Source organism: Ochotona curzoniae, unplaced genomic scaffold (assembly GCF_017591425.1).
Source record: "Ochotona curzoniae isolate NIBS_2020 unplaced genomic scaffold, NIBS_Ocur_1.0 contig_1, whole genome shotgun sequence".
Taxonomy (NCBI): Eukaryota; Metazoa; Chordata; class Mammalia; order Lagomorpha; family Ochotonidae; genus Ochotona; species Ochotona curzoniae.
The window spans coordinates 36,920,541-36,937,785 of record NW_024464918.1 but is presented as its reverse complement, the minus strand read 5'-3'; the positions used below and the strand labels follow the sequence as shown (position 1 = coordinate 36,937,785).

Sequence of the window (17,245 nt, the reverse complement as noted above, 5' to 3'; positions counted from 1 at the left end):
TTAAAAGTGACTTAGTTTGAACTGAATTTTAAATTTCATCAATAAATTAAGACTATCTGTAAAAATATATACTAATATTGGAAGGAAAAAAAGGAAATCACTTGAAAAGCAGTAATGAAGTCATTCTAAGGGTTTTGTGGTTTAGCTGTGAAAAATCCAATTATTGACTCACGTTAACCCTTTGCTACCTGCACATCTTTCACTTTGAACATGCAGATTGCACAGGAAGCTGTTAGTCTCCCTGGGGTGCGGGATTAAAAAGCATGGCATACTAAAACAGCCAGCTCTTTTTGCTGCTGCCAGCATTTTGTTGCCGCAGTGCCCTGATATCTTGCCAACCAGAGAAACCGAGAATAAAAATAGGAGAGGAGTATGGCATCATTTTTGGCGTGTTTTTCTATTAGTCATGTTTAAAGGATTTTAGTCTCTGTATTAGATAGAGAAAAGTGGAAAAAAAAATGACATTGTGCCATTAGAATCAAGGCATGCATTTTTTTATTAAAGAGTTGTAAGAAATTCAGCCCCTGGATTCTTTAGTGAAATGAAAAAAAGTTGATAAGATGATAAAATTAATTATTCAGAATTGGTAATACTCAACATATTGACAAGTAAAAAGAGCAATATGAAATACTAAAACTCATTTATGTCCTAAGCTGATAAAAATACTCATTTTAAAACCATTTCCACAATGAGTATTAGTAGTCTGAAAGGTGTTTTGCTGTTTAATGAGTTAGTACAGATAGCAAAAAAAAAAAAAAATTACAAACATTTATATACAGTTGCTGAAATCTTTCATTGGTATTTCACATATTTAAAGATGTTCTTAATATTTTCATTTCCTTTTGTTACTGTCTGGTGAATTCTTAATACCCCCCTAGAACTTACAGCTTATTTGCTAGAGCCTAAAACAAAGTTAGAGAATAATTAATTGATACGTGTTATATACTTAATGGTGTTGAAATGCATGCTTTATAGTAAACATTAGGGCCTTTTACATTTCAGATATTAAATGCAAACGCAAACCATTAGAAGCTACCAACATATTGCAGAGCACCATGTCAAATTATATTGTAATATATTATTTCTAAGGTAGTTTAATAAGCAAATCAAATGCTTATGAAAACTTGAGGTATGACCAAATCTTTCTTTATTTTAAATTGATCATGAGATGGATTAAAATTCTCTTAAAATAGGTATGCAAGCAGGTAATTGTTGAAGTGCATGGAGAAAAAGCAGCTGAGAGTATTTGTCACTTCAAAAATACATAGCTGCTACATGTATAAATTATTTTTGAAATAACTTACTGAAAAATCTGTTTCTTTTGTCAATAGCAATTTCGTCATGAAAACCTGGTCAATCTGATTGAAGTGTTTAGACAGAAAAAGAAAATCCATTTGGTGTTCGAATTTATTGACCATACAGTGTTAGATGAGCTACAACATTATTGTCATGGACTGGAGAGTAAACGACTCAGGAAATACCTGTTCCAGATCCTTCGAGCAATAGAATATCTTCACAATAACAACGTGAGTGCATTTCGGTACGGCGGACGCGTCTGAGTGCAGATCCTAAGTGTCCTTGAAACGCTTCATTTTTATAAGAGTTGCTGGCATTCTCTTTCTATGTGATATGAATAAGCATTCTAAAATTGGGATGAGAGGTGTTGTGACCTGGCTGTGTGGTTACAGAACAAAAGATGTTTGTTGAACACATAATAATTGTCAGTATAGAGCAATCAAATGCAGGATGTTAAAACCATGATCAGTGGTCAGGTTTCAGGGAATCAGCAGCATGCCCCCTGGGGTGCCTTCCTTAGAGGAAGTACACCAAAATGGGTAAAGCCAAGGCCATGGCTTAGTGTTAGGAAGTGGAAATGAGGCCAAGGTAACAGCAAGCCAATGTGAATGTGTTTAAGGGAAGAAAGAAAATAAAGGCAGCTGACAAGTTTAGGACTTGTCATCGACCTGTGAAAAAGTTAAGAAAAAGATGGTCTGTCTGGTTCGTGGAGGCTCTAGCTGCCTGGTTTATCTTTAGCTCAGCAGGTTTTTATGGAGTTTTTTTTTTTTTTTCTTTTTTTCTTCTCAATATAACTCTACTCTTAAAAAAATTAGGCTATATGCGTATATTTAGGAAATAACAGTAAATTAGTATGTATTGAGGAAATAAACCTCAAAATATATACTCAGGAAGCGCCTCAAAAAAAATTAAGTTGATGACAGAGGCATAATTACTATACATCCCGGGATCAGGTAGCTTAATTCTAATTTTCTGAGTTAGGAATAGTTAATTTTGTGGCTTTGAAAAGTATGGTCATGGTAGCAGTGAGTCCATGATTAGTATTGGGATTGTTAAAGGCGTAGATTTCTTCAGGACATGCTCTCTTGCATTTTTATTGCCGTGTTTTCTGTGCAGTACACGATTTGGGAGACTAAATGTCGCAATGCCGTGAGATTCTGTAGCCTTGAAAATGTCACTTAACCTCTCTGAGCCTTGTTTCCCTTATTTCTGAGATATTGTAGTATTTCACAGATTTTTTTTAAAGATTTGTTTTTATTAGAAAGGCAGATACACAGAGAGGAGGAGAAACAGAGAGGAAAATCTTCCTTCTGATGGTTCACTCCCCAAGTGGCTGCAATGGCTGGAGCTGAACCAATCTGAAGCCAGAAGCCAGGAGCTTCTTCCAGGTCTCCCATGTGGGTGCAGGGTCCCTAGGCTTTGGGCTGTTCACTGCATTCCCAGGCCACAGGCAGGGAGCTGGATGGGAAGCGGGGCAGCCAGGGTTAGAACTGGCGCCGGTATGGGATCCCAGGCATGTCCAAGGTGAGGACCTTAACCACTACGCTACCTCGCTGGGCCCAGATTTTTTTTTTTTAAGATTTAGTTCTTTTTATTGGAAAGGCAGATTTATAGAGACAAGGATCTTCCATCCTGTGGTTTACTCACAAAGTGATGACAATGGCCAGAGCTGATCCAATCCGAAGCTAAGAGCTTCTTTTGGGTCTTCCACATGGGTGCAGGGTCCCAAGACTTTGGGCTGCCTTCTACTGCTTTCCCAGGCCTCGAGCAGAGAGCTGGAAGGGAACTAGAGCAGCTAGGACACGAACTGGTGCCCATATGGGATCCCAGCGTGTGCATGTTGAGGACTTTGAACACTGGGCCATTGCTCTGGGTCCAGTATCTCACAGATTTATTTTTTTTAAACGTAAATAGTAATATATAATATATATATATATATTATATATATAATATTTACATGGTAAATATTACCATGTAAGGTAAATTTGAAGTGCTCAGGACATAGTGCTGGTTGAGAATGGTTTTGTTATCTTTATAAATGTTGCTATACAAATCTTTGCAAAAGGTGTTTACAACATCTTTACAAATGTTGCTTGAGTAAAATGAGACATCAGTGTGGACAAATAAGTGGATTTTGAACTCTAGCTAAGATTTCGTCAGAGGCAGTTGGTTCAGGAGGGTACCACTGTGGGCATAGAGGAAACTACTTGGCTTCTTTTTTTTTAAAGATTTATTTATGTAAAAAATAAGATTTATTTATGTTTTTGTTATAAAGGCAGATCACATTTATGGAGAGAAGGAGACAGAGATCTTCCACCCACTGTTTCACTCCGTCAAATGGGAGTGACCAAAACCAGGAGCCAGAAGCTCTTCCAGGTCTCCCACACGGGTGCAGGGTCCCAAGGCCTTGGGCTGTCCTCAACTGCATTCCCAGGCCACAAGCAGGGAGCTGGATGGGAAGCAGGGCTGCTGGGATAAGAACTGGTGCCCATATGGGATCCCAGTGTGTTCAAGGCAAGGACTTCAGCCGCTGAGTTACTTCGCCTGGCCCACAAGTGGTTTCTTAATGTAGCTTTTTATGTCTTTTTGCTCACATTATATCCCCTGTTTTGGCTCAGTTACTATATATACAGTGGATATTAATACAAATTGTAGAAGATAAAAAGATTAATATATTTATAAGGATGGTAACTTTTGGGAATTTTGTTGTTATTGTACAATTTTGAAAGGACACTATTTCATAACATAGCCAATCCCAAGGATGTATTGTTCGCTGTCCAGCAGTGATGTACTTGGTACACGGAGCCAATAATCATATACAGGGAATACTGACTGATGGTCAATAGCCAAAGTTTATTAACAGCATCAGACTTTTCAAGACTGAAGGTCACTCAGGCCTAAGGGAGGAGAGTTTGAGGAATTTACATATCAACAGTAAGAGGAAATCTTCTACCTTCTTAGGGTGTGAGGAAGATGTTAAGTATAACCTATCAAGATTGTAACAGGTAACTTAGAGACAGGTGACTCGAATCTGCATTAGACATTAGCAAAAACTATTAAGACATACAGTGGGGTCCTGACAGCCTCTTATCAGGAGGTCAAGGGCACAGAGCAAGAGGCAACCCCAGAGTGGAACAGGAGGACAGGAGGAGGCTTGTATCCTAACCCCGGAGACTCCCTGTACCTCACCAAGGACTATTGGTATGGACACCAAGGATTATATCCCAACTACCAAGGAGATCACAGGGAATAGGAGTGCCCTCGTAGGCCGAGAACTCTGAGGTCAACCATTCCCTATCGGATCTCCCACATGGGATGGAAAGAGCCCAGATCCTTCCTCACAGGATCTAATGTCATCGGAACAACAGCCAGGAGCCCTGAGCAAACAGAATAAGTTCAGGAGGACTGTATTGTACAGAATACATAACAGCGATTCTGTTCATTTTATAAAGGCCAATTTAGAGGGAGAGATGGAGAACAGGAGAGATTTTTCCTTCTGTTGGTCCAACAGAACTGAGCCAGGAGCAGGGAAATCCATTTGGGGCCTCCAAATAGAAGCCTGGCCCAAGCACTTGAGCTGTCTCCTGCTGCTTTCTCGAGTGCATTCGGGGGCTGGATCAGAAGTGCAGGAACTAGGACTGGAGAGTCCTCAAGTGGGATGCCAGCATTGCATGCAGAAGCTTAACCTACTGGGTCCCCACAGTGCCAGCCCCTTTTACAGTCTTGAGAATTGCTAAGAGTAGGTTTTAAGTATTCTTAGAACAAAAATGCTAAGTGTGTGAGGTAATGTGTGTGCTAATTGATGTGATTTAATTCCCATGTGTATTTCAAAACAACATATACAGTATAAATATGAGCCATTTTTGTTGATATAAATAAAATGTTAAAGACAGATGAGTCTGAGATGGAGAATGGTAGGTGTTATGAAACCCTAGAGAATGTGTTTTCCCCACAGCCAAGTGAAAAAAGTGGTCCAAAAATAAAGGGCGTATGAGATTCCCAAGGAAACAAGATATATGAAAGGAAAGTCTCAGAGCAGAACTCTACATTTAAAATATATATAGAGAGAATGAGGAATTGCCAGGGAGATTCAAGGATGCTAGGGAAATTTAATGTTTATCTTCATATACTTGAAAGACACACACATACACAGAAATTGTTCATCTGCTGGCTCACACACAATTCAGGGGCCCGAACTCCAACCAGGTCTCCCACATGAGTGGCAGAAACCCAGTTACTGAGCAGTCATCCGCTGCCTGCCCTCGGGGGTGCATGAGCAGATGCTGGATCAGGAGTAGAATACCCAGGACTCAAATTGCCCTTGCCACATGGGCTATGGTTATATCAGCTGATGGCTTAATGTGCTGCACCTACCACAACACCTACCACAGTTGGTAAGTTTTCTCACTAATAGATCAAGCAGGATGTGGATTGGGAAGTGTTTGTTGACTAGAGAAGTTTGATGAAGTGTGGGAATGGAAGACAGTTGTTACCTTGAATGAGCAGGTAGCCCCCAAGTGAGGACTGTGAGTACAGGTGGTACATTTAGGGGATTTATCTGCGAGGGGAGTAAGAGAGTAATTCGAATAGAACATGGCATTAAAGCAAAGTTAATTTTTTCTCATTAGACTTAAAAAAAAATTTGTTGATCAAAAAAGGACTTGCAATGAAACTGTTAAATATATATTCACAATAAGATGCTGGACTCTGCCATTGTCCATACCTACAATATCAGGATAAGCTTAAATAGCAGCGTGATAGACTTATGACTGATTATGAAGGACTATACTTTTGTAATGGCATAGGGGAAATCAGCGGGAGTTAGGAGTTTGGTGAGGAGGGAAGGGAAATTCTAGAGCCCATGGAACTGTATCATAAAATAATATAAATACTTTTTAAAAATCTGAAACAAATTATCGCTTATAGGAATGTGATTTACCCTTTAGTATTTTTGTTTCTCTGGCTTCATTTCATTTTGAAATCATAAAAATGAAACAAGAATTTAAAATGGCTAACAGTTTGTTCATTATTGGTTAAACCTTTGTGAATGGTAAGGAAAGAGCTTTATACTTTTAATGAGTTAAGCTTTTGCTGTATAATTTTTCAGAGATTCTCTGGATAGTGAGACCTCATTTTAATGTGTTTCACCTTTTGTTTGTTTTTTAGATCATTCATCGAGATATAAAACCAGAGAATATTTTAGTATCCCAGTCAGGAATTACTAAGCTCTGTGATTTTGGTTTTGCACGAACTCTTGCAGCTCCTGGGGACATTTATACAGACTATGTGGCCACACGCTGGTACAGAGCTCCAGAATTAGTATTAAAGGATACGTCTTACGGAAAGTATGTATATTTTGGGATCCTGCCTGGCCTTTTTCTTACGTAGGCTTCTCCTTTTCCTTTTGCACATATGTCATCCCCAGCACTATCACTTTATGCCCTCTGTGTTCAGGGGAGGGAGAAGGGGGAAGCCTCTAACAGTAGCTGAAGCATCCATGTGTATCCCTGGCTGCTGCTGCTGCTGATTCCCCTCTGGATTTGAATGGCCGTGGTCAGGAGACCATGTAGACACCCCTTAGGAGGTGTCTGTGCTTGCTTCATGCTTGGCCACAACCCTTATCTTTTGCCTCTGTATTCTGGAAAGATTTTTTAAATCATTCATTACTCTGCCAGTATTGAAATAGAAACTACCTAGATGACTATTTCCAGAAACAATAGAACCAACTATGCAGATACTAATATTTAAATAGTGCTTTAGTAGGTGCTTCAGAAACTATCATAGACACAGTGCAATGTGAAACAGCAATCTAAAATACAAGGAGTCAGTATTAAAGAGCATAAATGGTCAAGAGTGTATAATTCAGTGCTTTTAAAAATACAAATATAGGGCCCGGCGCGGTGGCGCAAGTGGTTAAGTCCTCGCCTTGCACGCACGGGATCCCATATGGGCGCCGGTTCTAATCCCGGCAGCCCCGCTTCCCTTCCAGCTCCCTGCCTGTGGCCTGGGAAAGCAGTTGAGGACGGCCCAAGGCTTTGGGACCCTGCACCCGCGTGGGAGACCCGGAAGAGGCTCCTGGCTTCGGATCGGCATAGTATCGGCCCGTTGCGGCTCACTTGGGGAGTGAATCATCGGATGGAAGATCTTCCTCTCTGTCTCTCCTCTCTGTATATCCGCCTTTCCAATAAAAAATAATAAAAAAAAAAAATACAAATATGGGACCAAATGTGGTAGCCTACCTAGTGGCTAAAGTTCTCATCTTGCATGCGCTGGGATCCCCTATGGAAGCTAGTTCATGTTCCAGCTGTTCCACTTCTCATCCAGCTCCCTGCTTGTGGCCTGGGAAAGCAGTCAAGGACGGCCCAAAGCCTAGGGACCCTGCACCGTGTGGGAGACGTAGAAGAAGCTGCGGGTTTCGGACTGGCTCAACTCTTCGTTGCGGCCACTTGGGGAGTGAACCAGTGAACTGGAAACCTTTCTCTCTCTTTCTCTCTCTCCTCTCTGTAAATCTGCTTTTGCAATATAAATAAATAAATAGGAATATGGGGGATAATTCTCATGTGCTCTTCTTAGAAACTGAAACTCTTTAAGGCAGAGTTACAGAGAGAGGGAGGGAGAGACAGAAATCTTCCATCCCCTGGTTTACTTCTCATATGACTGAAAGTGCCAGAGCTAGGTCAGACAGAGCAGGAGCTTCCTCCAGGACTCCATGTAGTTGCAGGGGCCCAAGCACGTGGCCATCTGCTGCTGCTTTCTCAAGCACATGTAGTAGGGAGCTGGATTTTGAAGCAATGCCCATATGTGATGATAGTGCTGCACCATTCTACAAATTGCCAAAGCAGCAGCTCTTGTCATTCCTGTTTGTAAAAGAACGCTAAAGGGCCCAGCGGCATGGTCCTCGCCTTGAACGCCCGGGATCCCATATGGGCGCCAGTTCTAATCCCGGCAGCTCCACTCCCCATCCAGCTCCCTGCCTGTGGCCTGGGAAAGCAGTCGAGGATGGCCCAAAGCTTTGTGACCCTGCACCCATGTGGGAGACCCCAAAGAGGTTCCTGGTTCCTGGCTTCAGATCAGCACAGCACGGGCTGTTGTGGTCACTTGGGGAGTGAATCATTGGACAGAAGATCTTCCTCTCTGTCTCTCCTCCTCTCTGTATATCTGACTTTGTAATAAAAATCAATAAATCTTTAAAAATAAAAAGAACACTAAGGTAGTGAGGTAATTTCCTGTAGTAATTGGCTAATGGCAGAACTGGGGTTCTAGGGTTTTTTTTCTTTCTTTATTTTATTTGAAAAGCAGAGTTACACAGAAAGAGAAGGAGATATTCCACTCACTGTTTTATTCCCAAATGTTCTCAGTGCTAAGTACAGTTAATACTCTGGAGCATGGAGTGTGACTCTGGGCCACCTGGGCTAGAATCTTAGTTCTGGGAGCCCAGTGTTGTGGTATTGCAAGTCAAGCTGCTTCCTGTTATTCCCCAGTGACCAGAGAGGTACCATGCTGAAACCAGGAGCTTCCAGAGTAGGAGTAAGCACTTAGATAAGCACTTGACACACCTCTACTAGGACCTGGCTTCGATGCATGACCCCACCTGCCTAAGGCTGCACTGCCACCTCTCCTTAGCAGGAAGCTGAGGAACCAGAGGCAAGCCTCCAACACAGCTCCTGTGGGAGCTGAACATTGTAACGGAATTCTTACTTGCTAGAAAGAATGCAAATGCCTTCATTTACCTCCATGCCCACATGAAAGCCATGCATTCCTTTAGTTCTATGAATATATTTATGTTATCTGTTTTGAAATGTTTTTCTGCTAAATTTAACATCTCATTACTTAGTCATGTTTTTTTTTTCAACTCCAGGATTTGGGCTACCTGATTTTCTTCCATTGTGTGGATCGTAGTTCAGCTGGAATTTTTAAATAGTTTATTATGGCAGTTTGACTCACGGTACAGAGCATTATCTCTCCAGACCCTGTTTTGTGTTTCTTTTATCCAAAAAGAAGTCAACGTACACCATACATTTCAAACCAATTAAAGTTACTTTTTTAAAAAGCTTATTTATTTATTTACTTGAGAGGTGAAGTGATGGGGATAGACAATGAGGTGGGAGAGAGAGAAAGGAAGAAAACAATACTTTCCATGAACTGGTTTACCTCCCAGATGGCCCCTATAATCAGGGCTGGACCCATCTGCAGGTGGAAGCTCCATTCTGGTCTGTTACCTTTGTGGCAGGGCCCAAGTACAAAAGCTGTCATTCACTGTGCTTCCGGGCACCTTAGCAGGGATCATGATGCAAGCATAGCAGCTGGGGCCAAGCCGGCACTCTTGTGGCACGCTGGTGTTGCTAGCCAGTGACGGCTTAGCCTGCAGTTGCTTGTTTTGAAATAACTTAAGTCCTAGTTTTCAGGTCGTGAAATTGCCAAGTTCCATAAAAGCATTTAAAATATCATTTCTATTTTTCCTCAGGGCTCAAACTAAATTTACTCTGAACACATTTGCTTGTGACCAGTTCTGTGTCCTCAATTTCAAATCATTCTTTTATCAACCTCTTCCTCTTTCCTCTTACACAGTTTGGATCTCTGTTTTCTTGACTGTCCGGGATGCTTTCACATTGAACTTTAAATTTCTCAGAACCTGCTAGCTGGGCTTACTGAGGTATGTCTTCATCTTGGCTTTTGCAAAAACCATGTAGATTGTCTGACATTGAGCTCCTGAAGATGCGAGGATTTGTGATGACAAAGAGGAAATCCTTAGATTTCTATGTAGGGGTACTGTTTGCCTTTGACACCCCAATTTGCCCATTGTCTTCTGTGCTTTTATTTTTTTCCCCATCGGACTCTGTTTTCCCGTGCTGATGAGTTCTCCTTGATTTCAGCTGCTGCTGCCGGCAGGGGCTATTCTGTGTTTGCCTGTGTGGAATCTTGTTCCTTGGGCTGAAGTTCTAATTCATCGCTGTCAGACTCTTTTCCATTCATTTTGTGGCCTTTTGGCTAGGATCAGGTGTAGATTGTGTTCTAGATCCTGTTCTGTGCTGGGCTGTGGCCACCCTGCTCCAGCAGGATTGGTCTTAGTGCCTCCACTGGTCCTTCTGTGCAGTGAATGCAAGGAGAGCAAGTGACAGTTGTCGGTTCACTAAAGCAGGTCAGCTGGAAGTGCATTTCCCTGTGCTGCTATTATCTCCTCTCATACCTGCAAGTTATGCCTAAGCTTGTGGTACCCAGTTTTTAAAATTTGAGGCTTGAATCTAACGCCTTTACTTTCCATAGAAGGTAGCAGATAGAATGTTTTTGGAGTAGTCGACACACTATCAGGCGCATATGAGATGCCAGCACTGTTGCACCACCATGCTGGTCCCAACTGCTGATCTTTTTATTGTCACTATACTGAAGGTTTTTCCAGAATGTCATGTAGTTGGAATTATACAGCTGGTTTGACTCCATAATATTTACTTGTTTTTGTAGTGTAACGGTGCATGACTTTTTTCTGTCTTTAAGATTTGTTTATTCAAAAGGCAAAGTGACGGGGGTGGTGGGGGGGGAGAAATGGAGATTTTTCCATTTGCTAGATTCATTCCCTGGTGGTGGGGTGGGGGGAGAAAGAGGGAGAGAAAGACCTGATTGTCTACCCACATGCCCATAATGACTGGGTCTGGGCCAAGTCAAAGCTGGGAACCCTGGTCTCCCACATGGGTGGCAGGGACTCAAGTACTTATTCCACCTTCCACTGCTTTCCATTAGCAGAGAGCTGGATTATGAAGTGGCATACCTAGGACTGAAACTGGTCCTCACATGGGATGCTGGAATTTCAGGTGGCAGCTTAACATGCTGCTCCAGAATTCTGGCTCTGGTTCATTATTTTTAATTTTAACTACTAAATTTATATTCTACTGTATGTATGTACCATAGTTTATCCATGCATTTATTGAAGGATATCTTGATTGCTTCCAAGTTTTGGCAATTAGGAAACAAGCTGTAATAAACATTATGAATGATGGGACCAGTGCCATGGCATTGCTAAGGCTTAAGTCCCTGCCTGTGGTGCCAGCATCCTATATGGGTGCCAATTTGAGTCCTGGCCATTCCATTTCTGATCTAGCTCCCTGCCTATGGCCTGAGAAAGCAGCAGAAGGTAATTCAAATGCTTGGGCCTTGCACCCACATGGCAAACCTAGAGGAAGCTCCTGGTCCCAGGCTCCTGGCTGCAGATTGGCTCAGCTCTGGTCATTGTGGCTATCTGAAAAGTAAACCAGTGGATGGAAGACTTCTCTATTTCTCTTTCTCTCTTCTCCTCCTCCTATCTCTGTAACTCTGTATTTCAAATAAAATAAACTCTTTATTATGAATGAATTTTTGTATGGACTTTTTAAAAAAGCTCATTTGGGATACCAACGAGCACAATCACTGGTTCATGTCATTAGAGTATTTAGTCTCTTTTTTAAAGATTTATTTTTATTTGAGAAGTAGACTATAGAGAGAAGGAAAGGCAGAGAGAGATATAACTTCCATTTACTGGTTCACTCCCAAAATGGCCTCAACAACCAGAGCTGAGCCAATCTGAACCCAGGAGCCAGGAATTTCTTCTGGGTTTCCCATGTGGGTGCAGGGACCCTAGGCTTTGGGCCCTCCTCTGCTACCTTCCCAGTCCACAAATAGGGAACTGGGTGGGAATTGAAGCAGCCAGGACTTGAACCGTTGCCCATATAGGATGCCAGTGCTGCAGTCATAGGATTAGCCTGATGAACCACCACAGTAGCCCCAAGACTGTTTAGCTTTTAAGATGCTGTCAAGAATGTCCTCCAAAATGGTTATACAACTTTGCATTCATATCAGCAGATAAAATTCCTGTCAGCTCTGCCTTTTCATTGATACTTGATAGTTTCACTGTTTTATATTTTAGTTATATATATATATATATATGTTTTTTTTTGAAGACATTTATTTTTGTTTAAAGACAGATTTACAGAGGGAAGGAGAGACAGTGAGAGAGATTTTCCGTCTGCTGGTTCACTCCTCAAATGGCCAGAATGACTGGAGCTGGGCTGGTGTGAAGCCAAGAGCCAGGAGCTTCTGGGACTTTCACATGGGTACAGGGTCCCAAGAACTTGGGTCATCTTTTGCTGCTGTTCATGGCACATTAGTAGAGAGCTGGATTGAAAGTGAAGCAGCTGGGACTCAAACTGACATACAAAGATGCCAGTGCTGGCAGACCAAGGATTAGCTTACTATATCAGTGCGCCAGCTGTATGTATGTGTTTATTTGAGAATCAGACTTACAGAGAGGAAAGAAAGGGAGATTTTCCATTTGCTAGATTCATTCCCTGGTGGTTGTACAGACTTTTGGGCTGGGCCAAGCTAGGAGGCAAGAGCTTCATCTGAGTCTCCATGTGAATACAGGGATCCAAGAATTTAAGCCATCTTCAGATGCTTTCCTAAGTGCATTATTAGGGAGCTGGATTGGAAGGGAACATCCAGCACTTAAAACAGGCATGCATATGGGATATAGGCATTGCAGATGGCTGCTCAATTTGATGCACCACAGCAATAGCCCCTGCATCTTGCTTTTTAAACTTACCAGCTTATTTTGGCGATCAGTCTGTTCCAGTACTTATACACAGACCTAAATCTTCACATTTCAACAGCTAAATCGTATTTCATTGTGTAGTTAAACGAACATCTAATTAGTCATTGCCTTGCTGGCATTTAGGATATTTCCAATCAACCTCTATCATCAACAGACTAGCAATGAAATTCTCATATAATTTATATTCATGTGTACCTGTACATATATCTTAGGAAGACTTGCTAGGAATAAAGTTGTACAATCAAAATTTGTCTGATGTGAATTTTGGTAGCTTTTGGCGATTCCCCACCATCACCAAAGAAGTGGTCTAAATGGATGCCACCAACCAAAGAAGTAGTATAAATTGACCATATTTAATGTACATCCTGAAGTTGCCCTAAGGGTCTACAGTGAAACTTTATACCACTTAAACGTTTTTATTCTTTTGCCCTTGATGTTTTTCATGCAAAATAATTTAGATTCTTCTGCTGTGTTTCAGACCTGTGGATATATGGGCTTTGGGCTGTATGATTATTGAGATGGCCACTGGGAATCCCCATCTACCCAGCAGCTCTGATTTGGATTTACTTCATAAAATTGTTTCAAAAGTAGGTAGGTATTAGTGGAAAACACTGTCATTCCTCTACAGTATTGCCAGGCCAATTCTTTTGTGGTTTCAATTCAGCTTTTCTGCATAAAAACAGGGAGGCATGTTGTTTTGATAGAGGGCAACAGATGGATGCCTTGGGCTGATAAAGAAGGGAAAAATTCTGTTTATGCAAATAATATTTTCTTTGCAGGATGCAGATAACTAAACCATATGTTAATGGTTGATGCTAAAATTACTATAGTAGGAACATAATTCAGTTTGTCTAAAAGATGTCTGAAAAGTTATGCTGCTATAGACACTGGTAACCTCTAAACAAGGACTTTTTAATACTCATAGAGTTGAATAAAATACTAAAGCATTTGGAGATAAAATATCGATTATTTGCTCATAAACTACCCTCTTTTTAAAAGAACACAGTTGACAAATAGATAGCTTAATCAAGAATATATTTGATGTGTTGTCATTATGGTGCCACATACTCAGTTACCACTTGAAATGCCAGTTGACGTCTCAGCTGCTGTGCTTCCAATCCATGTTCTAACTGATGCACCTAGTAGGCAGTGCATCATGGCCAGTGCTTGGCCCTGCCACCCATGAGAAAAACCAGAACGGAGCTCCTAGCACCTGGCTTCAGCCTGGCTCGGGCAGGCTGCTGGAGAGTGAATTAGTGGATGGAGGAAATCTACTGCCAAACCCCTATCACACTGCCTTTCAAAGAAACCTTTTTAAAAGTAATATATTTAATGAGTTTATTTCATGATCTACTTTGACTGCTAAGCATTCTGATGGTTAGGCTTGCAAATGGTAGGCAATTCAGTGATTTTTTTTTTTTTTTTAGTATTTATGAGTTAGGATTTTGAGATACCCTGTGTGTGCCTGGGAAACTGCTCAGGATCGTGTATCTATTAGATGACAAGGAAAATATTGTGAACAATTATAAAAAAAATAGCAAAATCTAAATGAGTGCTGTTTTAAGATGCAGCCTCACTCTTGCTGCAGGCATATGGCACAGTCATTCATTTGCTGGTCGGGATGCCCATGTCCCATTATCACAGTGCGTGGTTCAAGTCCTGGTGTTGTTTGCCACCCAGTTTCCTCTAATGTGTATCTTGAGAGATGATGACTCTAGTGAGAAACCCAGCTGGAGTTCTGAGTTGCTGACTTTGGCCTGGCCAAGGCCAGGCTTTTGGGGACATTTAGAAAGTGAACCCACAAAAGAAAGATCTCTGTCTTTCTCTCTGCCTTTGAAATAAAATTGAAAATAAAAATTATTTTCTTTAAGGTGTCATAGTCGTTTTATGTGTTTTCAAATTCTGGCTGTGTGTTTGCTGTTAAAAAGAGACAGCAGTAATGAGGTTAGTTCTGTGATTTTACAGTTGGAGAAGCCTAGGCACACAAATGGGGAGTTATTCAGTGTCCAGGCCAAAACTGATGACAGAACATGTTTCTGCTTTCGTTTTTTAACATTTGTTTATAGGTATTTGAGAGAACAAGAGATAGAGGAAGAGACAGAGGGAGGGAGAGAGAGAGGTGTTCCATCTGCTGGTTCATTCCCCAAATGCCTGCCATAGTCAGGGGTGGGCCAGGCGAAAGCCAGAAGTCAGAAACTCCATCTGGGTCTCTGGCATGGTCGCAGGGGCCCAGATTCTTAGAGCATCTTCTGCTGCTTTCCCAGGCAGTTGAGTGGAAAGCTGGATCAGAAGCAGAGTAGCCAGAACTCAACTGATAGCTGATATGGGATGTATTGCAGGAGGTGATTTAACTTGGCTGTGCTACAACACTGGCCCCTGAAACATGGTTCTTTTCACCCCTGTGTATAGTTTTGCCTATTCTACTACTAGTATGTGTCCTTGTCTCTTGTTTGCAATATGTTTATTTCTTTTTAAAGAAAATGTTATTTGAAAGGCAGTCACACACACACACACACACACACACACACACACACACACACACACACTTTCCATCCTCTGGTTCCTTCTCTAAATGGCTGCGCTGATAGGGAATGGGTCAGGCTGAAGCTGAAAGTCTGGAATTCTCCCTTGATCTCCCATGTGGGTGGCAAGGATCCGAGTACTTGGGTCGTCTTGTCTTAAGCTTTCTGCTTTCCGAGGTAGTTGCATTAGCAGAGCAGCTGGGACTCAAACAGGGACTCTGATAAGGCATGCTAGAGTTGGAATCAGTGGTTTAACCTGCTGTTCTATAATGCTGGCCCAAGCAATATTTTAAATTCTAAAGAATTTAAATATTTTAGCTATTTTGAATAAGGCTTCATTCACACTTTTTTGCTGATGAGAACTTTGTACTTAACACCATTTAAATAACAATAAGTAAATATCTAAAAATTAAAATCTGTGCTTCCTGATAGCATTACATGTCTTACAGTTTGGAAGCAGAAAACAAACTTGGTTCTTTTGGATATTCTACTGCCTGTGTGCTGTCAACAGATTACTGGAGAACACTTCAGTTTTAATATTCAGATTATTGTTCACCTTTTTAACACTGGCCACACACTGTAGCTGTGATTCTTTATTTCATTTTTATTTATTTGTTAGGATTGATTTATTTTATTTGAAACAATAATGGGGTTGGGGAAGAGATTTCAGACCCACCAGATGGCTGCAATGATCAGGACCTGGCCAGACTAAAGCCAGGACCCAGGAGCTTCATCTAAGTCTTCCAGCGGGTTTCAAGGGCATGAGTTCTTGGAATATCTTCTGCTGCTTTTCTAGGTGATAATTAGCTAATTGTTTTATATTTTAGTTATTTCCTTGAGAGGCAGAAGGCAGAGAAAGAAAGAGCTCTGATCCACTTGTCTACTTCCCAAATGTAAGGGTCCCTGACTGAGGCTGAAACTGGAGGTCAGAAACAGTTCAGATTTATGACATGGGTAGCAGGAATCTAACTAAATGAGCTATCACCTCTGCCTGCCATGGTCTGTACCAGCAGGAAGCTGGGGTCAGGAGCTACACAGGGGCGTCAGATCCAGGCTCTGGGGTGAGACGTCCGTGTCTTTGCCAGGGCTTACCTATAGGGGAAAAGCCATTTCTACTTCCACTTCTTGGCACCTTCAAATCTGTCTACAAAGCAGTTTAATTATTTTGATTGCAGACTCACTACTATGTTTTGTTGTTGTTATATGTATTCTCTTTTCAGGCAATTTGACACCTCACTTGCAGAGTATCTTTTCTAAGAATCCCATTTTTGCTGGAGTGGTCCTTCCTCAAGTTCAACACCCCAAGAATGCAAGGAAAAAATACCCAAAACTTAATGGATTGCTGGCAGACATAGTTCATGTATGTTAAAGAATTAAGAACTTACATCCGAGAAATTTGCATAAATTACAATATTATTTAAAAATATTACTTTAATGAAATTCTGTAAGAGTTCCTAAAGTAATATTATTATCTGTTGAAGGTTATACCTATAATGCAGATAAATTAAAATGTATAGACTATTAGAATGGAAACATCTTGAGATATATTTATTATTTTCAGTTTATCCTAATCCTGCTAATCACTAGGGATGAACTGACAATTCAAAGCACTTACTGTGTTTATCCTCAGCTTTTACTGTCTTCTCCAGCTAAATTAGGACTCTCTGTATTGTAGAATCCGAAGCCGTCCACAAGCCATTGGCAACTGCAATGTTAATTTTGGAAGACTGATCAGTTCCAAAATTTACCTTGAATTGTTGAAAGCATCTAGCCTTTTTTTGTTATTTTAAAATTTGATTTTTATTTAAACTAGGTGTATTTTATACAGAATCCAAAATGTAAAATGTAT

General features: G+C 41.0%; 1 protein-coding gene across 3 annotated transcripts in view; it reads left to right on the top strand.

Moving 5' to 3' along the window:
• The window catches only part of CDKL3 (cyclin dependent kinase like 3), a 33,349-nt gene that overhangs the window by 1,586 nt on the left and 14,518 nt on the right, over positions 1-17,245 (top strand). For all 3 annotated transcript variants that reach the window (XR_005883017.1, XM_040971799.1, XM_040971809.1), the window contains exons 3-6: positions 1,332-1,526; positions 6,463-6,641; positions 13,353-13,465; positions 16,617-16,756. Coding sequence is in view for 2 of the 3 variants with exons in the window: in XM_040971799.1 (XP_040827733.1) it covers positions 1,332-1,526; positions 6,463-6,641; positions 13,353-13,465; positions 16,617-16,756 (627 nt within the window). In the remaining variant the exon portion in view is untranslated. The remainder of the gene's footprint in view (positions 1-1,331; positions 1,527-6,462; positions 6,642-13,352; positions 13,466-16,616; positions 16,757-17,245) is intronic.